At 41.8% G+C, this 27,675-nt stretch overlaps 1 protein-coding gene across 1 annotated transcript; it reads right to left on the bottom strand.

The window, feature by feature from the left end:
- Nucleotides 1–15,359: 15,359 nt before the first annotated feature.
- On the bottom strand, nucleotides 15,360–18,961 carry LOC148034421 (GDA1/CD39 nucleoside phosphatase family protein). Its single transcript, XM_087679368.1, has 3 exons — nucleotides 18,572–18,961; nucleotides 16,066–18,182; nucleotides 15,360–15,974 (listed from the first exon to the last, which is right to left on the bottom strand). The coding sequence occupies exons 2-3, from the start codon at nucleotides 18,110–18,112 to the stop codon at nucleotides 15,748–15,750; spliced, it is 2,274 nt and encodes a 757-aa protein (XP_087535494.1). The 5' UTR covers nucleotides 18,113–18,182; nucleotides 18,572–18,961; the 3' UTR covers nucleotides 15,360–15,747.
- Nucleotides 18,962–27,675: the final 8,714 nt, after the last annotated feature.

Genomic DNA, 27,675 nt, shown 5'->3' with positions numbered 1-27,675 from the left:
TCTTCTTTGCTCTCTCTAGCTGATAGAAGTTCCTTGATGTAGTCATCATAGTTTGCAGATGATGACAGTGCTGTAGGAGTAGTTGTTGTGGATGCTTCTATCCTCTACCTTTTGGGGTCCTTTGTCTAGACTCCGCATGCGCAGAGTTGCCGGCGGTCTTTTTGCTCCAGTCATTGGGGTCCCTCCACTTCCACCTTGAAATATTTTTTTATTGACCAAAAATTGCACCTAGGCCACAAGGTTATTAGTAGAAGAGCCTTGGGTGGGTGCAAAGACTAGGGTGGTGGGCACTAGGACCTTGGGTGGAAGACTAGGAAAATTACTAGTAGAAGAGCCTTGGGTGGGATGGGGTCAATTAGACCCTTGCCCTTGCCCTCAGCTCTACTGGAGGTTGCATGCTTTTGGGTGCTTGGGAGCTTGTACTTGGGCGTTCTTCATGAGGGCTCATGGTAGCTAGCTCTTCTTCCCTTGAGGGCTGCTCCATTGAGAGGCAGATTGCCACGACTATGTCTTCTTCTTCTTTCCTCCTTAACTCCTCAGCTTCTTGCTTTGCTTTCCTTCTCCTCCTCTCCTCTTCAGCTTTTTTAGATTCCTCTTTTTACCTTTTTTCCTCCTCCCTTCCTTTTCTTTTCCTACTATCCTCGGCATTTTTGGACACTCTCTTTGGGCTCCTTGTAGGTTTATTAACTCTTTCTTCCTGTTCTCTTGCTTGTCACTCTTCGTCCTCTTGTTGGATCGCTCCTATTCTTGGTGAGGAGGGGACCTGATGTCTGGTGTCTCGCTGACTCCCTCATCTTCTTGCACTTCCCCCAAGGCCTCTCTAATGATGGCCATCAAGACCCCTCTGAATCCAATGGTTGAGGCCTTCGACAATGACTTCTTCCTAGCTTTGGAGGCCAGGGATTCTCCCCCCACAGGTCTTCCATCTGTGGCCAATGCTTTTACCGATGTTTTGACCATTTTCTGCACAAAGATGTTCAAGTTTACCTCATTAAAAGACTTGACAGTGATGATTTCCAGCATTGGCATATTGATTCTGCTCATCAATGTGTTGTACCTTTGGCTGGAGAACAAGGCGTGCACCATTTTGGCCTATAGTTGGACTTCAGGGTCGGGGTTGTTAGCTAAGCTCATGCCATCATTGGTGTGGACCATCACTTTGTCCATTCCCAACATGATGTGCAAGTCCCTTTTTGTCTATCTTTCAACTTTGTTGGGTAGGCCCAATGCTCTCTGCACCAACTCGGGGCTCAACTTGATTTCCACCTGGTGGGTTTCATTTTCTTGATGCACAGTGATAGTGCCGCGGTTCTTGTTGAAAATCCAGAGGAATTTCGTGCACTTCTCATAGGCCATGGCTTGGCCCATGTTCTCCACATACTTCTATAGCTTGCACTGCTTTACAATTTGCATGGCTAGCTCCTCCATGACTATGTCTTCCAAATTCAGGATGTGTTTGAATTTGAATTGGTTGTAGGCCCTTGTCTCCACTAAGAGGCCGTACTTTTCCTACTCTTCCTTTGAGAATGGTAGCTTGCTCGTTTTGTCATGGCTTGCCATTGTAGGTGCCTATCATGAAGCCATAGCTCATCATCTGTATTCTTCAGATAATTTTTGTGGAAAGATGCATAGGAGATTGAAAAAATGTTTAAATATAGAAAGAGAATTTTCCTTTAAACTACCCATGCATTCCACAAAAAATTTTGAACTTTTACTCAATCAAAAATCACCGGAGCCTATTCGGCTAGCAATATGTAACTCCTCCTCTATCAAAAGGTGATCTAGGTAAGGGTGAGTCATGATGTGCTCTTTGAGGGGCATCAAAAGGTATATCTTCTGAGCATGCAATAGTGAATAAATTAGGGTTGGAAGGAAGGTTAGAAGTTTGGGATTTTGACTAATCGTAATCCATGACTTTTAGGTAATTGTGATTTGCTCAATTGTTCATCCATGAAAGACATAGTCTCTGTCAAAATCTATAGCACTTTCATGATCACTTGATTCATCCCCAAAGTCATTGTCCTCCTCTATATCGATTCATTAGGGGGCATCATGGAGACAAAAAGTTTATTGTGATAATCAAACAAAACTTGATGGAGTGCAGTCAAGTGCCACATGGGACATCCAGCTATTTTAGCTTCACAATTTCTTGGTCGGTGGGGTAAGGACCATGCCCTTGGCGTAATATGTAATGAGGCATTACTTGCATGCTTATTCACGAGAAATCTCAGTGACAATGAGTTCCTCAGTTGCATGGGGAGCCTTAATGAATACAAATTCCGATTCTTCCCATGAGTGAGGCAATGTGCATACCTCCATTGCTAAAGGCTTGTTTAAAAGACCTAGGTCTAATCAGTCATAGCTTTTGGCAAGTGTGGTAAACGTGCATCCAAATGCCAAAGGAAACCAACCAAGTCATCCCTGTATTTTTAGCTAAATCTATAGTAGCTAAGGCAAGCATCGATCGTCATTCATAAGAAGGTTTAAAGCTTGCTAGGGGCTAGACTGGACTTGACATCTCAGCAGTGCTAATCTTTGTGGTTGCAACAGCTACTCTAGAGTGTGTGGTTTGGCCTCTCGTGTGCTAAGCTTGGTTTGGGATTCTAACTTTGTGGTGCTAGATGTTTGTGAGGCTTGAGTAGCACTAGCAGTGTTGGGTTGGGTTGGTTTGGAGTTAGCAAGCTACAGTTTCAATTGATAGACTCATTGAGGTTCTGCATGGTCAATGGTGTTGGGCTATAGGGGCTTTGTAGCTTGAGCTTTTTGCGGTTTTAGTGATGCCTAACCTATCATGCAGCTTTGTATACTCGGGCTTGGGGGTGATGTTTGAATAGAGCCGTTGGCCCTCTTGGTTTTAGGCACCCATATCCAAGCATTTCCCTCATAATAGCATTGTGCTTGCAATAAGGTTTGTTAGTGTCTATCGTTGCTTTGTTGCATCCTAGGTTACGAGCATGAGTTCCAAGGTTTGCAAGGTTGTGGTTGTAGTCTCCTTGGCGGAAGTCCTTGATGTTTAGGCACACACTTGAACTGTGGTTCAAGGGCCTTAGCTTTGATCTCAGCAGTGTGCTGACAGTGTGGTGTGGCGGGTCGTGACAAGTCTTGACCACCCTCCTTAGACTTGGCAGTGGGTTTCTCTACCAGTGGCCTAGCGAGATTTGATGGAACTGTGCTGCCCTTGCTGATGAAAGCCATGACTATTCGTATATTGTTGATAGCAAGGTGAATACTATGTGACTCATAGTCGACATTATAGTGTGCTTGCTTTTTAAATAAGCATCCTAACAATGATTCCTGACCAGCATCCTTTGTGTGCGGTAGCACATAAAAGATTATGGACATGATTTCAGACTCGATAGAGAGGCTATGAGTTTGCACTTTCCCAAAAGGGCATATAATCAACCCCCAAATGGGCTAAGTTTGGCATTGGTAGGTTGTAGTTGTGGGCGGCCAATTTGAGTCCAATGATTGTGAGTTAAGATATTGAAATCAGCTTCCTCATCAATCAATGCATCAAAGGTATGTGTCTATTGGGCAGTGACTGTAATGCACATGTAAGCAGGTGCTACGGTCTCTTCATCTCCCTCCTCAATTTTTGTTATTGTGGTGACTCGGACTTTCATAAGGGACTCTAGCATGGGAGGCGCGTGCGGTGGATGCGTGGGAGGGTAGTACTTCTTTATGCAGCTCCTATTGAAGAAGCCTATGCCCTCTCCATCTAGGGTCTCAAGCTCCATATTGCCAGTTCAGCTGATAGTGCGGACTCAAAAAGGCCCTAATCCCCTAAACTTCATCTTCTGTTTATGGCCTTTTATTGAATACAACAACACTAAGTCACTATGTTCGAATTCTTGCTGCTTGACGTGCTTGTCAAACCAACTCTTGCAGGCTGTCTTTTTGCAAATCAGTGCATGGGTACTAGAAGTTGAGTCTCTGATAAGCGTTCTAGCTAGGCGCTTCGTCCAAGCCTCCTTTCTGTCACATCTCTCTTGGATGGCTACTCCTAGACTCGGGACAAAGAACTCTATAGGTAGAATGGCTTCAGTCCCATAGGTTAACTTGAAAGAAGTCTATCCTACCATCGTTTTAAGGCTGTTTGATAGGTCCATAAGGCTGCCATCAGTTTGTTGTCCAAGTCATTGTGTGAGGCAGAGACTACTTTTGTTAGGACATTCACTAAGATCTTATTATTAGACTCAGCCTAGCCATTCATCGTGGAGCTATTGATTTGCTTGTGGGAGAAGGATACTCATTCGAGCATCAAGGTAAACTCACTACACCCTAGTAGGATCAAAGGTGTATCGGCTAGGTGAGAGATAGTCATTTGTGCTCACTTGAAATGCTTGAAGCAATAACGGTCCGTGGGTCTTGGCAGATGAGCGTGAGCTCCCACCACACGCAATAAGCCTTCAAGCCCATAACTGGAAAATCACTGAAGCAAAAAGCCATGGCAAGTATGTAGCCACGTGAGCTCATTTCCAAAGGCTAGAGATCAACAAAAACATATCTAGGCATAGTAACCAATGACAAGTATTAATACATCAATGTAATATCCCCACAGTATCTGTAGGCATCCAATACATAACCTTCACAGTGAATGCTTGCTTCCCACCACAAGTATTACAACAAAGAACCCTTCAAGAATTGAGTTAAAAAAGGTCTAATTGATCCAAAATCCTTTCATGATTGTCAATACATCATCCGAGCATTGTAAACTTTTCCCATAAGCATAAATAGAGCATTTAACACGTAGGTACTTGCTCTCCAAACAGTGAACAATGGGTCTATTGTTCTGAACTATAGAGCAATGGTTAATCTAAAGCTCTTCAATTGATGCTAAATACGAAGCTAAAGGAAGCCAAAAAGACCCCCAAAGATTGGGCAAAGCATCGGGAAAAGTAGCAGGAGTAGCAAGGCAACCCCCTAAAAATGTGCCAAAATTTGTGGGGATTGCTCCTAAGGCTCTGCTTGCTATGGCTGATCCTCTAGGCATTATAGGGGAGATTTGGACTCAAGTTTGGGCCTTTTAATTTTAGAGAGAGAAAGCCTCTCAACTAATAGGAGGAGAGCTACCATTACGATAAAATAGGGTTTTTCCAATTTTGAAGTCTTTTATCTCATTTTTATAGATTTTTTAAAAGAAGCATTTTTAGGTATTTTTGGAGCATAAATTCATGGAGGTGCAAGAAACAAGAGGTCCTGGTACAATTAAATACAGTAGATGGAGACATCTCTTGTCAGTCTCGCACAACCTTGCAATATCCCAATCATTTTCTTGAAATCATTGAATAATACACACAAACATTTTCCCTCCAATGTAGTATCCCTCCATTTTTTCCAAAAAAACTCAAATAGTTCAGCAAAGTGCATGATATCCCTTCATTTTTGCACAAGATTTTCTATTCTATTCTCTCTTTTCACTCAGTTTCTTCTTCTATTTCATCTTCTATGTCAATGGAAGCCGCATGTCCTTAGCGTCCCTCCTCTTCTATCAAAGCAATCACAATCTACAACATTTTGATCTTGACAACAATGGGTGGATTCCTACTACCATCTCTATTGGTAGTTGGATTATGTTGCAGATACAAGGAATAGAAGATGATGTTGAAATGAATTCATTAACACCTACAAGGGGCAAGTCAAGGATTTCAAGGTTGAAGGATCGAGGAAAAAAATCAAGGAGGTGTTACACAACATGTGTATATGCACTTAGGACTACATTTGTAAAACTGGCCTATTGACGTGCCACGCCATAGACCAAACTATAAGTTCAAAAAAAATTCAATAGGATCGAAACCAAGTTTTTATGTTTTAGAAATTTATTGATGTCTTTTTAAGGTCATAGATATATATACATCAGACCTTGAAGACTAGCAACCTATCAAAAGCATACTTGGAATCTTTGATTCCATTCACGGCTCTATTGGCGAGCAGTTGTACAAAGCGACCTCTAATAGGTCATTGGCCAAGGATGGGGTTTTTTTTTAATGAAAATTTTTACAATGCACCATTAAGCATAACAAGATTTGGATCTCTCAACCCTCTTCCACTCCTAGCATTGGATAGTGCAAAGTGGCCAATCCCGTAAGCGGAAACATGTGAAACTTATAGATTAAAGATTTATGCAGAGATTCAAAGATATCTATGGCCTAATATAGCTAGCAGACAGGTGAAGATCACAATCTTCATGCTATTACATGTTTTTGTGGAATTTTTTTATAATGAGGAAGTTCAGAAAACAACATCAATGTTCATATGCAAATCGGAGAAATGTATGGACTTCCTGGGTCAACAAGCTAGGATATAAAAGAATTGTGTGGGATTATGTCCACAATGGAATGGAAATCTATTGTTTGCAAATATATGATTGCATCACAAAATTTTATTCCAACTTTCTATAACATTATATGGCATTATGTGAATGGAAAGATTGTGGCAATTGATAAAGACTTACAAGATGATGTTGATAATATTGTGATGATGTTGGAGGTTTGGTTAGAGGATGAGCTCTTAACGATGCTCAACATAAGGGCAAATGTATCGTTATGTCAAGTGCGAATGTACCTAATGAATGAGGGCCTAAATATCCCTGCTACTTATTTGTTCAAGTGCAATCGTTACAAGGTAAATAGAATATGTAATCCAAAAGTGTAATACATTGTCTAATATACATTTTTCATGTTTGCAAATAACATGAATCATGGTGAACCTTATGTCCAGGTGCCCTAGAGAAAAGAGAGAAATACTTTATGTAAGGACATTCACACTACACAAGTTTTCTTGTTGCCTCAATAGTACAAATGGAAATATAGATGCAAAATTGTAAGAAGGACGAAAAGTGATATAAAAATTATTTCAATTCCATTTCCAATTATGGCAATTTGATTACAAAAGCTCTGAATTATGTACAAGATGAATACTATAATTTTGGCATATTTACAATGCATCCTCTCTATATCATAATTTTCCAAATAATTGGTGCCATCATCATCTAAGTCAATGGCATTGGGATGGGGATATGGCTTTTTGACTCAAGGTTTTGGGCATGGAGCTGGAGGGTCATACGTAAGTAGTATTGAGAGATTTCGATGAGAAGCGCAGTTCATTTGATTTTCAACCATCTCTACTCTAAACACAAGAAGGCCGTCATCTGTATAAGTTGCTAAGTGCTCACCCTACATAAAATCATATAAATGAGACTAAATATGAAAGTTATGGCTATGCAAGGTTAAGTTAACAAAAAGTAAACTTACATCATGTTACCCAAGTAGATGTTCAAGGAGCATTTTTGCATTGTAGTGAACTCTCCATCTGCAGCTATGGCCATCACCCTGCGTTGGCACTCTACAAAGAATAATTCTTGTGTGGTCCAACATTTCATGGTCTTGAACCACTGCCTCAAAGTCCTTTACTAGCTTTTCCAAAGAACTATTTTGGTAAAGGAAAACACAGTTAGTGTTTTTCTTTATCCCCCTCTCCCTCTCCCTCTCCCTCTCATGGAACTTATTGCTTCACATTGTCATGGTATCCTTTAGTTGAGTTGGTTAGAAAGCATCCCCGTGTGGGAAAATCATAAACAATTAGACTCCAATGAGATCTACAAGGTAAGGAGGACAATAAAGTTTGGCGATTAAAAAATTATTTGAGATAAAAGAAACATACCAAAAAGACCTTACCTTTCATGGTATGCCATAAACAAATGTTGTACGAGATCCAAATTGCAATCTTGGTAGCACAAGCACACATCCAAATACGATGTTCTCTCCCGGGTCAAAAATGTCGATAAGAGAGAATCTATGAAGAAAATCTTCTCTTAAACATCAAAGGGAAGGTTTACAAGAATTAAGCTTCAAAAGAAAATAAATAGTAAGATTTAGGCCACATGCATACAAGGAAAACATGCAAAATTTTAGAGTTTCAAGATACCTTAAGACTACGATCATTACATGATCATTGACCTCCTTTTGAAGGTCTGAGAGGACTCAAATATCCTCCTTGCTAAAGCAGATGGCACTGAGGTGCTGCTGGTGTGGCATCCTTAGAGGTAGTACAACATCAAAAAATGGACTCAACATCTCAAGCGCCTCACAATTGTCCTCATGCATGCCAACATGCCTCTCTCTTTTCTACATAGTCTCTCTCTCAGCCTCGATCTCCCTGGCCTCCATCTCATGAGCCTCCATTTCTTCCCGGGTAACCTTCTGGATATTTATCATGATGTTGTGAGAATTCAAGGGTGTGACATTAGCAACCCTCACCTCCTTGCTCTTTTTGAGGGGAGAGATCTTTAAAATTCCCTTCATCTTCTGGTCTGTAATGCCTTGTGGACTAGCAACTTATCGTATCTGAACATGAATAACTTGAGGGATGTGAAGTCCCTAGGCATCATTGTCACCTTATGGGTATGAGTTGCCAAAAAATTCTACCATAAAGTCCTTGGCAGCTTCATGTAGGCGAGGCATGCAAGCAAAAGTCCAGGTCATTTGTTTCGCATATATCTTTAACAATCCTAGTAAATGGCATATTCACAATTGCAAGGTCATGGCAGTTCATGATCCTCCTTAGCTCTTTAAGGACTAAGGCATGTTTGTTGGTACTGCTTAGTATGTAAGGGGGTCATCCTCTTCTCGGAACCGAACCACTGCTTTGCAAGCTTGGGCCAAGGGCCGATGCATTATCCTACACATTCTGCTCAGAGGATGCTCCCTGCTATGCAATGTGTGGGTCTCTGGACGATACTACCCTCACTATCTGCTTTGTTATAGCCATGTCTACAAAAGAATACAAACATAGTAATAGAACTCCCAATGAGGAAAGGGTGAAAAACCAGAGAAATGGGATAAAAGAGAGAGGGGGTCCCAAAATTAAGAGCCACCCCCTATCATTGTGCAAGAAACTGCAAAACGTGAGGGGGGTCCAAAATTAGGAGTCCCCCTCCCCTCGCAGTGTGTGTGGAGCTGGAGGAAACTGCACAACACGAGAGCAGGAGGCACTACATTAGGAGGCCCCCACCCTTGTGTTATGCAGCTTCTGACCGCCCCGGGAAGAACGGCACAACACAAGGGTGAGGTCACAACATAGGAGGCCTCCCCCTCCCATTGTGCGACTCTTGACGAGGTGGGGGAGGACCGCACAATGCAAGGGTGGGGGGTTGCAAGAAGGGTGGGGGGTTGCAAGATTGGGAGGGCCCCCTTTGGATTGTGCAACTCCCGTTAGGGGATGACACGATGCGAGGGGGGGGCTCCTCACGTTGTGTAGGACATGGGTTGGCACAATGCGAGGGGAGGGTGCTCTTGTAGCTCATTATTACGACCATATCGCATGTTGTGCGGACTTCGCATGGGGAGAGACTCGCCATCATAGATGAGCACTGAGAGCTATGGAGTTTTGAGAGGCTTGCAACGTGCTATGGAGGTTTGAGAGGTTCGAGAGGCTTGCAACATCCAAATTGAAAAATCAATCAACTATCAAATTTTGTGTCATATATGATGCTTATATGTGCGAACGTCACTCGATGCCACATTAGCAAGAACATGCACCCACACATGTCAGAATTAAAAGTGCATGCCATGTGTCCGCCCCCACCGTGGTCCCTCTGCATGTGAAGAAATGAGTGAGGCACCATGTGTCCACCAACAAGGCTCATCGCATGTGCCGTAGTGAATGCATACGTAGTCACCACATGTGCAATACTCGAGGCTATAGCTGAGCCAGGAGCATATTCGCCCCCATGTTTTTGCACTCACTTGCTCCCTCTATCGCTCTACTCTCTCTCCCTCCCTCCCTCCCCCTTGGCTCATGTTGCTTGATCAAAGGCCCACTCTCACTCTCTATCATCCTAAGGTGTGGCCCCCATTGCACTCTCTTTTGGACTTCTATTGTTTTGGTATAGTATATTGTACCCTCCCCCCCCCCCCCCTTGATCTTTGGAACCACAAAACACAATGAGGGGGGTTTCAAAATCTCAAGGGCCCTCGTGTCGCGTGTTGTGCAATCCCCCCTCCAAAACCACCACCAAGGACCAACACAACGCGAGAAGAGGGCCTCAAGATTTTGAACCCCCCCCCTCTCGCATTGGGTAGTCCCCCCGTCCCAACACAAGGACCAGCATAACACGAGAGCAAGGCCTCAACATTTTGAAACCCTCCTCCCCTTGCATTGTGCGGTCCCTCGTCCCAAAATAACCACCAAGGACCAGCACAATGCAAGGGGGGCTTCGATGTTTGAATCCCCCCCCCCCTCACGTTGTGGTTTTCCTGACCACATCCCAAACCACCAAGGACCCACACAACACGAAGGGGGGGGGGGGGGGGGGGGGGCGCTCAAGATTTTGGGCTCCACCCCTCATGTTGTGCAGGTCCACCTCGCCCCAAACTGCTATAAGAAACCCCCCAATGCCAGGAAGGGCCTCGAGGTTTTGAAAAACCCCCCCCCCCCCCCACGTTGTCCAAGTCCTCCTTTGTCAATTGGTGTTTCTCATATAGTTTTGTTTGTAGATATGGATGCTACACATGTGCAACATATGGACGGGACTCCTGAGCCTGTGAAGAGTGAAGCTAGTTCTAACGCTCCAGCACAAGAGCATGCTAGTATTGAAGGCACTCCTAGCACTCTGACACAAGAGCCTAGGAGGAGTGGACGCTATCTTGAGGATATGCTTGTAGATTTCTTTGGTCGAGTGGGACAAGAACATCTGCTACCACAAGTATCCCATGTATTTTCTATCGTTGCCTCTACGGAGGAATGGATCAAGGCCTCGCAAGTCTACCTCGAGGGACATGAGGCCACTTTTTTAGAGTAGACGTCTACTGGAGAGGTTCATATCGGGGGCCTGTAGTATGTTCACATGAATGATGCCTTTGCTGATAACCCCAAAAGGAAAAGGTTCTATAGGGTAGTGCTAAGGCTTCCTAAGGGCATGAAAAAGTCAGATCTACAATGCCATGCACACAATCAAAAGTGACGTCTCATCGAGTACTTTCACGGATTTGTATGCTTTTTGCATGTGTTGCTAGGGGATGAAGGAAAAGAGCTTGTCCAAGACCTAGAAAATACACAACAACCCTATGAAGTGGAGACAAAGAGAGTGCAAGAGGTTTCACAGCTAGTAGATGTGGCCAGTGAAAGGGAGTAAAGTGCTCAACTCGATGTTGAAGCTTTGAGAAGAGAGAACACAAAGGTGGTGGGTTCTATTGTTGAGCAAGAGCTTCCTTATCTAAAAGCATTTTAAAGTGTTCAATTGATGCCTCCATACTTGAAGTCGTTTCTTCATTGCGTTGTAGGATATCCATGTATTCACAATAAAAAATGTTTAGTTATCATAAATTATTTTACAAATACTTTATGAGATGGTGAAAAAAGTAACAAAGAGCTTACTTACTTCACTGCATGTATTATTTTCTTAATACCACCGCTTTGTAGCTTCATGTCTTGAATATTTTGAAGTTTATTGCATCATTTGCAAACCCCCAATATTGTTTCTTTAAGCCTCAATTGATCTCCCTGTTTCTCCAACTCTATAATAGTCTTGCTTACATTACTCTAATGTTTGCCTCAAAGAGGCATTCTCCTTCTCTAAGAAATCTCTTTCTAACTTGATACATTGCTAATGGCATCCAAATGTTGAGTGTATCCTAATAAGCGGCCATTATAACCATTTCCAACAAAGCTTACTAAGGATGTAATATCCTTGAATGAAGGCACAAAGTTATGCAAAGGATCTTTTGGATACAGCTTCCCATCAATCCATAGATTAATATTCCTCTTTCCTTGCAATTTACAAAGTTCTGTGGATGTAGAAGACATGAGACAAGGTTTGTTTTTCTTACTTAATGGCTCATACTCATGATCAAGCTCGACATGGAGGTGATGTGCCTCTCTCCTGTATCTCTTCGATGATGATCTAGACACTGTCGTCTCCCTTTGTGATGTTGATTCCACCCCAATCATCTCCATTTGTGGTGTTGATTCTATCCCAGCCATCTCTATTTGTGATGTTGATTCAGCTTCATCCATCCTTGTTTGCGATGTTTGTGAAGTTGCTTTCAAAAAAATAAGGGAGAATACATGAAAATCTTCCAAATGTAATGTGGTAGTCATAACTTAGGGCTTCACATAGTCTTTTGGCTCGTCTTTTGATAAAAAGAGACTATGTCATTAATTCCAATCGATTCAAATATGAGCCATCAAGTTTTTAGCATTGGGCACTTAATTCCAAGAATTGACCTCTAAACCCTTAATTAAATCTAATTGACAACTTAAAGACTACGGGCTAATTTGTGTATTTTGGAAAAAATGAAAAAATCTAGAAAATTTTGATTTTTAAGCCATTTTTATTATTTTTAATTACCTTTCTCTATGCTGAGGTGGAATTTCTTATAAGGCCCAAACTTGGGCCAAACTTTGGGAGATGATTGGAGAGAGAGAGAGAGAGAGAGAGAGAGAGAGAGAGAGAGAGAGAGTGTGTGTGTGTGTGTGTGTGTGTGTGTGTGTGTGTGTGTGTGTGTCCAAAAGAAGTATAAACTTCAACTAGGCTTGGAGAGATATACATAACAAAACTAGTCTTCATGCTTCTATATTACATCACAAAGTTTAGAGCATTACAATGTAACAACAGGAAGGGTCATAATTTAGGATCTATATAACTACATAGCTAGATGAATAAACATGGCACATGAGAAGATGTGTGTGTGTGTGTGTGTGTGTGTGTGTGTGTGTGTGTGTGTGTGTGTGTGTGTGTTAAGTTTGGTCTAACCCCTCAAAAATATGACAAATTGATAATATGAAAATTTTAAATTGGTAACACAAAGGTCGACTTTGAGACAACAAGGGCATCAAGTTTGGGCTTAGAATGATTTGGTCCAAGTTTGAGCAAAAGTATGAGGCACAAAATTTTCAAACCAACCAAATAGAGCTAACTACATTGCTTCTGCAACCATTTGAGAATCTGGAATAAGCGTTGAATATATTGGAATACTTGATTAGTTAAGTGCCATGGCTAAACATACATGTTGTTGTAATACTTGTGGAATACGTATGATTGAAATTGAAAGTTCTTCTTAAGCATTTACTCTTGTTAGTTGTTGACACATTGTTTGATTTATTCAGAACTTTGATTTATGAATAGATAGGCAATTGATTGATTGCTCAATTTTGCACTCCTATTTTTGCAACGTATTTTGGGACATATATGAGACTTCATACAATTTGCTTATTGTTTGCATTTTCAAACTCATATGTTGGATTCTTGTATTGCTTTTAACATTGTGCCCACATTCATTAGATTGCACATTGATGGGGAAAATCTAGATATTGCATTAAAAGAGAGACATGAAAAGTTCCTTCTAAGAAATTTTTGGATTCTCATAGTGTGGTGGTATACTCATCCATAATCTATCCTCATTCTTGCAAGCTTTGATTGTGAGTGTTTAGATATGCATAAAATTTATTGTCCCCAAATGTTTGTAGAACTAGTTCGTGGCCACATGCTCAAGGTTGATATTGCAAACTCAACCATTTTTGCATTGATTAAGCCTTAAATATTGATCACCATTAGTAATCCACTTTATTGAAGTGACAATTGACTTTACTCTTAGATCTAACATGAGATAAACTCATCATGCATTATATTTTGTTTGAAATCCTACATTACCAATAGTATTTCGACATGCATGTGATTTGCTTTACATAATGGCTAAACCACCTTACAATGTACATTCCACCTGCACGTTTGTTGGATCCTTATATTGTTTGGCATTATGACCGTTCAAACCACCTTACATTGCACATTGTTGGGGAAACTAGAGAAATAGAATCGCTTTATCAGAAGAGCAACATAAAAAACTTCATTCTCAATGCACACACCATGTTGGATTTTCATAATGTATGGTTTGTCATTAGTCTTGCAGCCTTCCTTTGCAAATGTTTAGATATGTAAAAATCTATTGTCCCATTTGTTTGTGTAACCTCTAGCTCTTGGCCATAGGTACAAGATTGATATTGCAAATTGGTAATCCTAGCCTTGATTAAGCTTCTCCTATGTTGATCGCCATCAGCAATCCAACTTTTCCAGGTGGCAGTTGACTTGGTTTGTGGGCTTAACATGAAACAAACCCATCTACATGTATTACATTATATTAAGAATCATCAATCAATTAGTTAGTTTGCAATAGCATTTGCATGCACTATACCATACAGACAAGTCCCTTGGTACAATAACACCTTAAAAGGTGATATTGTTGCATGTGCAAAAAGTTCTCTTTGGATAACGCAAAGGTAACGAACGTCTTGGGTTGTTGCAGCCACCAGCGTCTTATCCTGCTGTCTTGCTCTCCCTTGCACTCATAAGTTTCTGCTTATCCCATTCATGTTAGCTATGAAGGGATCATTGCCCTTTGACCTCTTCTCATTAAGTTCTCTTGAATAATCCAAAGTTAGCAAGGCTCTCGGCTATTTGCAGCTATTTAGTGAGTGCGTTTTCCCATTCATCCTGCTCTCTTGCACTCATGATTCTTAGTGCATCCTACTCAGCTATGGAGGGGATTATTGCCCTCTTTCTTCTCATTTAACTCTTTTGGATTGCTTCTCATCCCCCCTCTTTGTTTTTGCTTGTTTATGATGGATGAGAAGATGGATGAGAAGATGTAACAGCTTTGAGCACCAGGTTTAGAAGGAAAAAGGGCTGTGTTGCTATGATAACAAAAGAAAATAACCCGAGGAAGAAGATTAAGATTGAGTAAAGTAAGAGCATTCATGTCAATAAGTCAATATATGATAATAAGACTGATGAAGGAAGCAAAAAGCTGGTCATGTAGCTTAAGGCAATGGAACCCATTTCAGTGGCATCTAAATGATTCTCTCTGTCATCAAAGACTATATAACATGCGAAGCATCAACTCAGTTTGATTCTTGTTATTTTCCCCTTCTTTGGGTCTTCCTCCAGGAAAAGAAACCAACCTCCCTGCACAAGTCATGAAATTTTGACGCACACTTCACACTTTGTGCCACACTACCTGCTACACATAGATCATAACCTAGCCAAGTTCCAGCTCAATACCCAACTGTCTTCGAGACAAGCAACAAGAAATGCGCTTAAAGTTACCAAGAGCTTCACTTGCTGAAAATCCTGCGCCTTGCTGTACAATTCAGGAGCAAACCTTTAGAGTGAGTCTTCAACATGTAATATATGCACTTTGTTGTACACTTCAGGAGTGCACCTTTAGAGAGGATCTTTAGCATGTAATCTTACTTTTTCTTAGTGGCATCGTTTGACCACGTCTTCAATGGTAACCCCAAGAAAAAGGTCTAGTTTGACGATTTATATAAGCCACGTTTGTGCAGTAGCTAGCCAAAATTCCAAATGAAGAAAAGTTTTGTTCATTTGATTTGCCCTGCACACTCAGTGCCCAATGCATTGTACATGGCATAGTTTGTTGCAAAATGACTGCAATATTCCATTGACTACTTTGACAACATGCTTTAAACAGTCAGAGCTTGAAAGGATGCATGATGATATCCTATTCCAGTATCTTGAATACCTTTGGAACCTCGCAATCTCGATGCATTCTGCTGTGTAGGTTCGGAGCAGAGTATATGGCCTGTCCATGGGACACAATGTATACAGTGGAAATGTGAACCACCCAAAGGAAGCTTTTAATGTGACTACCCAGTCACAATGGTCTCAAAGAATATTTTGGCCTTGATTGACCCAGAGTTAAAAAATAATGTACAAACATTTTAGCCTGGAAGCTATTCGCGCACATACTTCATCAAGTCATCTCTTGACTGAGTCCGCCTACTGGATAGTTGAGAGCCTTTGAGAGAAACCTTCTCATACGATCCAGAACCTGGTAGTGGCGGCCCTGTCAATTCCACAATGGGCGTGCTTACACTTGAAACTAGAGACCCAAACCTGAATTGTTGGTCTTGCAATGTCCCTGGGGCAGGACTGTGAGGTGTCTTATACTTCCCCTCTCCTACACAAGTTTGAGAAATGTTAGAATTCCTTGGAACCAAACATGTGACTGCACGAGAAAACAGCTTGAAGCTTAGTGGTGAAAACCTCACCATTCCGAACTCCATTGTCACCCCTGTTCAGCACCAGGCGGATAGGGGAGAGAAAGGTTGAAGGCAACCGTGGAGTACCCAAACTAGACTGAGTAAACAGTGGCAAATAAGGCTTCCTCCAGAGAAGTGAAGCACAATTATGTAAATATGTTACAGAAAAAAGCACCAATACCATCCCCAGCAAAAGGAAAAACGACAATAAGCCTGTATCAGCAGTAAGAAAGCTGAGACTTGCAGCAGAACTAGTCAGGCCACTTCTCCTTGGAGCAGCACCTTTCATTTTACTGGGAACAAATGCTCCAGCTTCCAACAAAGCTGCACCAAGAGTCCAAGTCATGTCGCCAGATCCAACAATAATTTGTCCATCTTTCAAATGTAGCCCATCCTGAAGAAGGGAAACAACATAAGGTGCCCGGAAGCAGTAATGTTCCACAAGCGGTTGAGGTACAACACTATCAAAGGCTTCCTTCCAGGGCATTTTACAAAATCGCTCACCCTGAACCATCAATTGGTCAAAGTTTGCATTAGGAAGCAAACCAAAAAACTTGTACACCACGAAGAAGCCTGACAAGGCATAGAACTGCCCAATGGGCTCAGGTTGATGCTTTCCGAGAGCACAAGGAGGATCTAGACATTCCTGACCGTGAGATAAAGACACATTACTGATAATTGAACTTGCAAGTGCTTTACAGGCTTCCCAATCTGGCTTGCCAACTAGATTGATCCCCACATGGAGACCTGCAGAAGCTGTCCTTGATATCCCATCTGGAACTGCAGCAGAAGATCCAGCTATACAGCGAGAGCACTTGTATGGCCCTTGATATCCTGCATGCAAGCATGGATGATGCACTTCTACAGGCCTAACTCTTGTGTCAACAGCATTGTTGCTCTGCATCTTGCCCCAAAGAACTTTCACTGACTTATCAAAGGCATCATTCAGACCAAACCCTGCGTGAGATAGTGCATAGAGATGATGTTCAGTGGAGCCCACTGTCAAGTTTAACCCATATTCCCTGTGTCCAACCTCATCTGTCCCAAAAGTTACTTGTAAAGAAGAACCACCCAAGTCAAGAGCACCAAAAGTCAATTGCTGAGGGCTTTGACTTAGCCTACCAAGTTTGTAATTCAAGGCAACCCATCCATAATATGCCTCTTCAACACCAGAAATAACTTTCACCCAACTCCTCTTAGACGAGAAAGGAGATTTCTCTATGACGGACCAAGCTTTCTCAAGCAGCCACTCAGCATCATCATTGGGCAGTCTACGCATGCCTGCTGTTGCTAGTAGAAAAACAGGAGTGCTTGAGTGGGCAGATGGAGCAACCTGTGTTTTAGCCCATTGCAGCAAAGGTTCAACAGCCATCCTGACGCCAGACTCGTTTCTAAGGAGCTTGTCTAAACCAGGTTCTGTTTCCATCCGCAGATAAGCCTTTTTCCAGCCAGTTTTTCTGCTGCGTAAAGTTTTTAACACCTGTGGGTAATTGGGATAGACGACAACTGGCAATTGATCAGAACCAGAGGAGCCTCTGTATGACCATGAATAAACCTGAACACGAGTACCAGTGCTCCCGCAATCGAGCACAACAGCATACTGAAGTTTCTCTGGCCCCCAATGCAACTTCCACCAATGCACGCTAAAGTACATGAGGCCAACCACACTTAGCAACAATAAGACTGCTGCCATTTTACACCACCAACTTGATCGCCAGTGTACAGCCTTTGCTGCGCTGTTCTTTGAAACCTTGGAGGAAAAAATTGAACCATCTCTATGAATATGGTAAAGGGACGACTGTGCCTGATGCAAATCACCACTCGATAGGACTGTTGCATCATCTTTATCGACAGTAATTCTGCTGTATGAAGAGAAATCCTGCAGCGAAGCGGAGGGCCTCATGGCACTGCTGTGGCTGTAGTCCATCCATGGATGTGCGCTTCCATTTCCAACAGAGGGCAGATTGGAATAAGACACTGATGAGGATATCTTCGATGATGATGAGAAAGGATTCAAAGCAGCAGCCGCCGCAGCTGCTATGTTCCGAAAACCCATGCTACATTCCTGTACTCAAGGATGTCCCCGTCTATTGGAGGAGGGAGATTATAATCTGTACAGCCATAACCTACAAAGCGATTACGAGAACTGTTCAGAAACACTAGGAGTGAACAGAAAAGCTAGAACCTCAGGTTTTATCATACTAACAACAGAATTTACAGAACAAGGGCAGCGTCTCAGATTTTATCAAACTAACAACATGATTTACAGGGGAAGGACATTGATTAGGGACCAGATCTCCAGATCGCAGAACAAGAAGCCGGCGCAAGAGCGAGCTCGCTCTATGGCATCCTAGCCAAAACGTGGCTTGACAATGAAGATCTGGTGAGGCAGCTGAGGCCACAGATCAGGGCCGTGTAGAAGGCACAGGACAATGCTGGCCCACCGGCACATACATACACACAGAGACCAAGCAAGGGCAAGGCATAGAAACAGAAATCGTATAAAATTACGAACCTGAGCATATGGGAATGCAGAGAAAGCAGGGCGATCCGGGGGGCGGCGCTGCCGGCTCCTGCCGTGTGCTGGGCAGGGCAGAGGGATTGTGAGGAGGATGCTGCTGCGTTTTTGGTTGTGCCGAAGAGTGGGACAATGACAGAAGGGTGCGGCAGAGAGAGAGCTCTTCCTTCCTGTTCTCCGCAGTCGAGTCAAAGAAAGGACAAGCAGGAGAAGAAGAGGAAAGAACTGCCGATGATGGGTACCTAGCAGGACTTGATGCGAGACAAAGAGAGAGAGAGAGAGAGAGAAGGGCGCCTTTGTTCGCAGTCAGGGCCGACTCCAAACTCCCAAATCCAAAATTGTTGCCGAGGCAACGTCTCCAAAGAGAGAGAGAGAGAGAGAGAGAGAGAGAGAGAGAGAGAACGGATCAATGGCAGGGTAATTCTTTTTTCCTTGTATTCACATCTCCAAAGGAAACAGTCCAACAAAAGCTTCACAATATCCTCCACATTAGCCTCTCTGTCATTATTATCATTATTACATAGAGTAGAAAATACCAAAGGATATCTTCCACGAAGAGTAGAAAATTCCCCCAATAAAAGACCTTCCCTATCCGCCAAATTTGACTAAATAATCTATTTTTATGTTTTCTTAATGCTGGGTCGGTGCCAGTGGTTTAGCTCCGGAAAAGCTTAGGGAGCTTTAAGGCTTCGAAATTTTAACATACCTTTTGTTTTTCGGGGAGGACGGCTTTTTATGTTGAACCTTCCTTTCCGAGTGGTAAGACCAAAAGATAGAAATCATTGAAGCCAACATCCTTGTTGGTTCAAGAAAATTTGCTTGTCATACTTTTGTTCCTTGTCTTCTTTAGAGTTATGTTCAATACATTCTTCAACTAACTTTGCTTCTTGTACTACCTCAGCTATAGCATAATCCCATCTCCATTTACCCGGTTTTGCACTTCACAACTCTAGTGTGTTTCATATGGAGAGTGCATATACATCCTAGTAAATGCACTCTCCATACAAGAAGATAGAAATCATTGAAGCAAAAGCCATTGTTGGTTTAAAAATGTGTTTGTCATACATTTCTTCCTTGTCTTCTTTAGAGTTATGTTCAATATATTCAATGCATTCATGACTAACATGTGGTTTTGTACTACCTGAGCTATAGCATAAGGCCACTTGCGTAAAGATAGTTTGCCCTTCAAAGTCCTACTATGTTTCTTATGGAGAGTGCACTTATATCTCAATGTTGACTCCTATTTTCATGTTTTCTAAATGTAAAACATAAATTATTGTGACACGTAACCATTGTTTGATCCTAAAGGGTTCACAAAGGTATGCATGTCTTCAATGGGTGTGTTACCCACTTTTATGGAGATCTGATTAACCTAGAAGTGAGTCTAGAAGTAGCCATGCTAGTCATCAAGTAGTAGATACATATTAGTCACATCCTGAGGAGTAGTCTATGATACAAAAACCAAAGAAATGCTTAGACTTAGATGAACCTTATTAAGAATCATTATTGTTTAATGTGAAAAGGCATTATATTATGTATATACAACATCTCTACGAAGATGATGTTAGCTTTACAAGCAGTTTCTTGACTAACATAGAGGACTTGGTCTTTTGCCCCAATACATTAAAAAGGACAAAACCCTCAAAAGCTACTTGAGGTGCTAGAAAGTCCCAAACTCCAAACCTATTGTATGATGTCCAAAAAGAATTGCATTTCTACATAGCAAATAGACCTACATAGAATAGCCCTTAAGACTACCCATACTCTCTAAGACTCCTCATTCAAATTCCCTTAGTATTCAACCACATCTTGCTTCAAGTTCCAGATGTGATAGAGACCAACATTTTCCATTGTCTTCATCTGCATATCCTAGCACTTTATTACCACCCTATAATCCCACAATAGATGCCTCACTAACTCCTCTATGTCGTGCTCTACAAGGTCAATGTTGAGACCAATAGGCATACTCTTATTGATTCAAAAGCGCTTGATGCACAAAGCCACGGCTATCTCTCACCTAGCCTACTCACATGCACACATGAATTTGTGACTCAATGTGATGTAGTGAGGAAACTTACCAATACTTACCACATCGTTATCATTCACATCAGCAAGCCACGCTCCACGATCTTTTTCATATTTTATATACATGATTATTAGGGTTAAGGTTTCCCCATTCCCCTTGGGTGTCTAGCCCACTTTGTGGCTACATTATGAGTCTTCTCTCGATTATACCATCCCTAGCTAAAAATAGAATAGAGCTTCTTTATTTTTGTTATGGGAGTCTCCTACTATTGCTATAAATTGCAAAGGATCAAGCCCAAATCTTGGATCTATAAAATAGTAATTCAAGTAATGCAACTACTTTGTGATGTACAAAATCATAGTGCAACCGCTAACAATGATCCTTGGATTGTTGTACCACAATGTAAAAATGTAATCTATTAGTATTGGCCTATTATGCTTTTGCATTGTTGTTTTTTATGGATAGCGTTACCCTACTCCTAGATGAGTGTTGATCTCATGGCACTCATTGTTGTCACAGGTGGCATGCTTTGGCTTGCACCAAATATGTGGATGTAAGGAACAATAAAGTGTTGTATTTGAGGAGTCTTTGTGGTATTTGTTGATGAATAATGCTTTCATGCACTTGTAAGTTATGGTTAGAGTGGTGGTAGGTGACAATATTGCTAAAATTTATGACCTAGGATGTCATGATTTGCATGGTGGGGGGGCTTACTCAAGCTATGTGCCCAACATACACAATACACACAAGGAGAAGCTCACTCAACAATGTACAAATTGAGATTTTGTTCTTCTTTTACACACTTTTCAATGTACACAAAGTATAGATAAGGTACAACATAAAGAAAAGTGGCCTACTAAGTTAAATAGTGCATGCCAAACTATACTAATCGATTGGCACTAGAACTATGTCAGCATCTAGATAGGTGTAACAAACCAAATACAACAAGTGATAAGTTTGTGACCATGTAAGAATCATAATGACCATTAATATGCTAGGTATAGATGTGCAGACCCATCTAACTAAGCAATACATCATCAATGTCCACATGTGTTATTCTTGCCATCTCAACACTCCCCTCAAGCTCAATTGCATCTCTGCAACTCCAAGTAAGCTTTGAAACTTTCGAAGCTTCTCTCCACCCACTGCCTATCTAGGGACAATTATTCTTTGACTTTTAATCCAAAATAGGCTATCTCTAGTACTGGCTTTAAAAAATTCTAAATATTTTGAATTTATTTTGGCAATCCACAATACAAATCCCATGTTTTTTCTCTTAGTTCTCAGTAAGCATACATTGCCTTAGTCTTATCCTCATGACTATCCTCAGTTGCTCCATCTCTCTTTCAATAACTAAGTTCCCATCATCAACTTTGTCCATCAACTTTTCTTGAGAAGAACCTATCACCTAATAGAGTCATCTTGAGCTTAGTTTAGAGTGATCATTCAACCCTAAAATAAAAAAAGAATCCTTAGTGGGGTGAGGGAAGCAAAAACTAAGCAAGTTTTTCTATTAGGGACACAACACCTAGCAAGCCGCATATAGGAAAAAATATCCAAAGGAAAGCAAATGCTTAGAGACAACCTGGCCATGAACTAAAGGGAGGAAGCCTGCGAGCAAAAGCAAAATTTGTGGTTTGACCTTATACGTGTTAACAGAACCATCTACATTATGCTTAGTTTTATCGATCCACTTATAGCCAATGGCTTTTTTGCCCTTAGGCAATGGTACTGGATCCCAAGTCTTCTTCACCTCTAACATAGTCATCTCCTCATCCATTGCTGCATTCCAATGAGTGTGACCAATAGTATCCTCAAAAGAAGCAGACTCAACATCCTCAACCACCTTTACCACATTGTAACGTGCCCGCCCCTCAAATCCCGAGACACATCTTAGCAGCCCATCGAGAGATCAATCTAGAAGATGCCGCCCGACACTCCCAAGGAATGACACCGAGAGGGGGGGATTCCAAGGCGCCCGCCGAATTGGGGGGGATTCCAAGGCGCCCGCTGAATTGGGGGGGGAGGGGCACTGTTATCGCCAGCAGGGGGAGCTTCTTTCTACCGATGGGGAGGAGGGCGCAGCCTGACAGTCTACCGGGAGGAGGGGGGAGCTTTTTCTGCCCCTCTTTGACCAGCCCCCATGGGCTTTATAGAGGAGGTGGTGTGGAGGGGGGAGGCGACGTCCTCCCGCCACCTGGGGGGCTGCATGCCCCCCTCTCTTTACCACTTCACTCTCTTTCTCTCTCTCCCCACCATGTAGTCGGCAGGGGGAGAGAGAGATGATAAATTTTTTAATAAAAAAATTTGGAAAATTTCCTCCTAGGGGGGTTCCTATGGGGAGCTCGGGGATATTACATCCTCTCCCCCTTAGAGGAATCGAGATGTCCTCATCTCGAAAAGACCTGGGGGAGACAAGCACTACTGGGCCTTAGAGCCTGTGGGTTAGGGCCCATCATGCTTTCGCTGCGCTACTCTGATTACTCAAATTATCAAAATATCAACTTGTCACAACTCATAGGGTTCAATAGGATTTATTCCAAGTACAAGACTTATTACCTCAAGAGGATCTTCTTAGGATATCTAGTCATCCTTAAAGGTTACAACAAGCTCCAAGCCTTCATCATCATGTGGTTCATAATGTGCGCCAAAAGCAGAGTTTAGACGGCTTCGTTTGACCGCACGTTCCTGATTCTCAGGGTCCAACTTAGGACAATCTGTTTGGATGTATCCTAGTTCATTGCAATGGAAACATCGGTGGTTGGGACATCTCTTATGGATGTGTCCTACCTCACCGCACTTGTGGCACCTCTTGTCTTGATCCTGTGAGTCATCTACATCATAGTTGCCTGATTTAAGCTCTTGGACGATTGGATTCACTCGAAGTAATGCATCTTGCAAGTCCGTTGGACGCATTGATTCCAATCGAGTGTTTATGGGTGGATTCAACCCAACATAGAACTTTGACACCTGTTGCGTCATATCCATTTGTGGTGCGTATTTTAAGAGAGAGATGAATTTTGAATAGTATGCATCAAGGTCCAAGCTGCTTTAATTCATAGAATTCGTTCATCTTCTGTGTGCGATAGGTAGGTGGCAGATACCTCCCTTGCACAACTTCCTTAAGCTTGTTCCAAGTGACTGTCCCCTCCGAGATCGCTTGGTCTCTACACCACTGTTTCCACCAAAGTCTCACTTCACCTGTAAGTTTAAGTTTGCCGAGCATGGCTTGGTTAGCAGGTGCCGTTCTTGCTACCTCAAAATAGTCCTCCATGGACTCAATCCAGATCTCGGCGTCCACTTGAACAGTCCTTCCCTTGCCATCAAACTCGGGTAGCCTAATTTGCTTGAGAAGGAACTTCTTCTCTTGCATGTCAGTATTCGTAAGTGCAAAAGGTGCCTGACAGTCAAGCCATACTACTTAGGTTATTTAGGTTATGTTTATGATCTGAACATTAATCAATCATGCATCATTAAGAAGTTTTGCTATGATACCAACTGTAACATGCCCGCCCCTCAAATTGCGGGACACGTCTTAGTAGCCCATCGAGAGATCAATCTAGAAGACGCTGCCCGACACTCCCAAGGAATGACACGAGGGGGGGGGGGGGGAGGGGGGTTTCCAAGGCGCCCGCTGAATTGGGGGAGGGGGGGGCCGCTATTATCGCCAGCAGGGGGGAGCTTCTTTCTACCGACGGGGAGGAGGGCGCAGCCTGACAGTCTATTGGGAGGAGGGGGGGAGCTTTTTCTGCCCCTCTTCGACGAGCCCCCATGGGCTTTATATAGGAGGTGGTGTGGAGGGGGGGAGGTGATGTCCTCCCGCCACCGGGGGGGTTGCATGCCCCCTTCTCTTTACCACTTCACTCTCTGTCTCTCTCTCCCCGCCATGCAGTCGGCAGGGGGAGAGAGAGGGGGTAAAATTTTTTTAAATTTTTTTGGAAATTTTCCTCCTAGGGGGGGTTCCTATGGGGAGCTTGGGGATATTACACATATAAGCACAATGGTGACCTTATACCTATTATAATAGAACCATGTACACTTTTTTTCCCTTAGGCAATGGTATTGGATCCCAAGTCTTCTTAGTCTCTAATGTAGCCATCTCATCATCCATTGTGACATTCCAATGAGTATGACCAATAATATCCTCAAAACAAGTGGACATCCTCAATCACCTTTACCATATAAGCGTAATGGTGAGCTGTATAACCTTCAAAACCAAATCTTTTAATAGGGTATCTGACCCAACTAGACCTGTGTACCACTAGATCACTCAAAGGAGCCTTTACATTACCATGTGCTCTATGTACACCTAATGTCCTTATTAAAGGAATACCAAGCTTATCATCCAAACCCTCTAAATTACTAGAATCTCTATCACATACCAAATGACTAGCAAATGTATCATTACTATATGACACTATCTTCTTGTCTTTGTCTTTACCTGCAACACTAATAGATGCACCTGAAGATGTGGAATTGCTCCTTAGTCTCCCAAACCAAGGGCTAATTGTAGATCAATACCACATGGTGTTTCTTGACCACTAGGGCTCCATGATTCTTGTTTTTCTTTTTGCACAAGGCTATCAGGATTATCATCATCATTCAGTGCATCACTACTAATCGCATATCAAATGCTCATCTCATTAAAAATAACATCTCTACTTACTCAGAACTCACCTGTAATAAGGTTATGACTGTGATACCCTTTCTACTCTAAAGAGTATTCCATGAAAATATATTTTTTAGTCTTTGGATCAAGTGCCTTTTTGCAGCTCATCTAGCACATGAACTTATGCAATATAACCAAACAGTTTCAAGTGTGACACATCGGGTTGCTTGTCTGTAAAGCATTCTTCGGGGGTAATTCCATGAATTGCAGTTATAGGAGTTGTGTTCATAATATAGAGAGTAGCATGAATAGGTTTAAACTAAAACTATTTTGGAAAATTCTTTTCAGCCACCATCAATGCACGTGCACATCTTGTAATATGCCTATTTTGCCTTTCTACAATCCCATTTTACTATGGGATATACTTGCAAAGTAAATTATCTCTTTATCCTATGAGACCTCAAGAAGTCACTTAACTCATTAGAGAGATACTCTACCCCTCCATTTGACCTCAAGTACTTAACTTTCAAGCTTGTTTTTATTTCAATAATAGCCTTGAAAATTTTGAAGTGCTCAAGCACATCACTATTTCTCTTCATGAAATACACACACAACTTTCTTGAATAATCATCAATAAACGTGTCAAAATATTTGCTGCCATCAAGAGATATGTTTTGTCTAAGCCTCAAAACATTTGTATACATAACATTAATTATATTCCTACTCACATCTCTATTACACAAAAAAAAAGTTGTCTTGCCTACTTACTAAAGTGATATGCTTCACACACTTTATGAAATTTTGCAACTCTAAAAGCAGGCCATATCATAATTTTTGAGATAGCAAGCTTAACAAGTGTGGACATTGATGATGGACCACCTGTTTAGATGGGTCTACACATCTATACTTAGCACATCAATGGTAATTATGATCCTCACATGGCCATTGACTTATCACTTATTATATTTAGCTTATTATACCTACTTACAAATGGCATAGTTATAGCACTAGAGATTAGAATAGTCAGTTATGCACTGTTTCACTTAGCATGGTCGCTTTTCTTTATGTTGTATCTTATCTATACTTTGTATACATTCTATTGTGTGTAAAAAGAAGAAGAAGAAATTAGCAAGAAAACGTTTTGGCCTCTATCTCTCCTCTTATGTTCTTGAATGAGCTTCATCTTATGTGTATGGTCTGTGTTTGGTGTAGTAGCTAAAGCAAGTCCCCCCACCACACAATGCATGATATGATATTAGAGTGACGCCTCTTAGAGAGGCTGATTTTGAAGGTTGAAGTGAAGGTGAAGAAGCATGGATCTAAGCAAGTAAGCAAGGGATAAGAAGCTTTCCCATTCTTCCACTCTTTCTCTTAGATAATGCCTATGGAGGCATTGAAAATAGGGCAGAGCAAAAATTTTAGATTGCTATGAGATTTGATATGCAAGCAAATATATATTTTTTTGGCTATGTCTAAGGCTATTTTGGGCCCTATTTAGACCCATAACAGCTTCAAGGTATATTGCAATTTCGATTGTGTTAGTCAAAAGGGGGTACATGTTATGCGTGTTAGTTTGGTAAGCAGGCAAGACAATCTTTTTCACATGCTAGAGATGTCAGTAGAAATATTTTGTGCATACAGATATTTGGGAATCTACACAAAATATATCTCTTGATGGCAGCAAATATCTTGACACGTTTATTGATGATTGTTCAAGAAAGCTATGGGTATATTTCATGAGAAGAAAAAGAGTGATGTATTTGAGTACTTCAAAACTTTCAAGGTTGTTGTTGAAATAGGAAAAAGCTTGAAAATAAAATGCTTGAGGTCAAATGGAGGGAGAGAGTATCTCTCTAATGAGTTTAGTGGCTTCTTGAGGTCTCATGGGATAAAGAGACAGTTTACTTGCAGGTATATCCCATAGCAAAATGGGATTGCAAAAAAGGAAAAATAGGCATATTGCAAGAGGTACATAGGCATTGATGATAGCTGAAAAGAATTTTCTAAATCATCTTTAGTTTGGCACTATTCATATTGCAGTCTATATTATGAATAGAACTCTGTAGAAGCGAGCTCAAGGTCATGGACCACTTATTATTCAAGCGTTTCAAGTGAGCACTAATGGCTACCTCTCACATAGCCGACGTGCTATCCCTCTCTACGAGTGTAGTGACCTTACCTTGATGCGTGATTGAGTTGCTTCCTCTCTCAATAACTCCGATAGCTCATGATTCGTAATCCAAGCTCAAGCATCCTCAAGCCTCTTCCTCCAAGCTCCATTCTCCATAGCCACGTGCGAGACGAGAGAAGAGAAGAGAAGAAGAGAATAGAAGAGAAGGAGGAGGGCTTCTCCTCCAAGATCCCTCACCCTCACACACTCCCTCCCTCAAGCACTCACAAGCAAGCAAGAGAAGAAGAAGAGTCCACTTTGCCACACACCAAAGAATGAGCTTTCATTCACTTTTT

Source organism: Lygodium microphyllum, chromosome 6, assembly GCF_053477565.2.
Source record: "Lygodium microphyllum isolate KBCC chromosome 6, Lygodium_microphyllum_v1.1.10, whole genome shotgun sequence".
NCBI lineage: Eukaryota > Viridiplantae > Streptophyta > Polypodiopsida > Schizaeales > Lygodiaceae > Lygodium > Lygodium microphyllum.
The sequence above is the reverse complement of the archived record's forward strand: the minus strand, read 5'-3'. Positions and strand labels throughout refer to the sequence as shown.

What these genes read in the sequence shown, in the direction of transcription:
- LOC148034421 (XM_087679368.1), bottom strand. Translation starts at nt 18,112, where the DNA reads ATGGGTTTTCGGAACATAGCAGCTGCGGCGGCTGCTGCTTTGAATCCT. An exon ending in TGACAATGGAGTTCGGAATG is followed by an intron (nt 15,975 to 16,065) that starts GTGAGGTTTTCA and finishes AAACTTGTGTAG; the next exon opens with GAGAGGGGAAGTATAAGACA.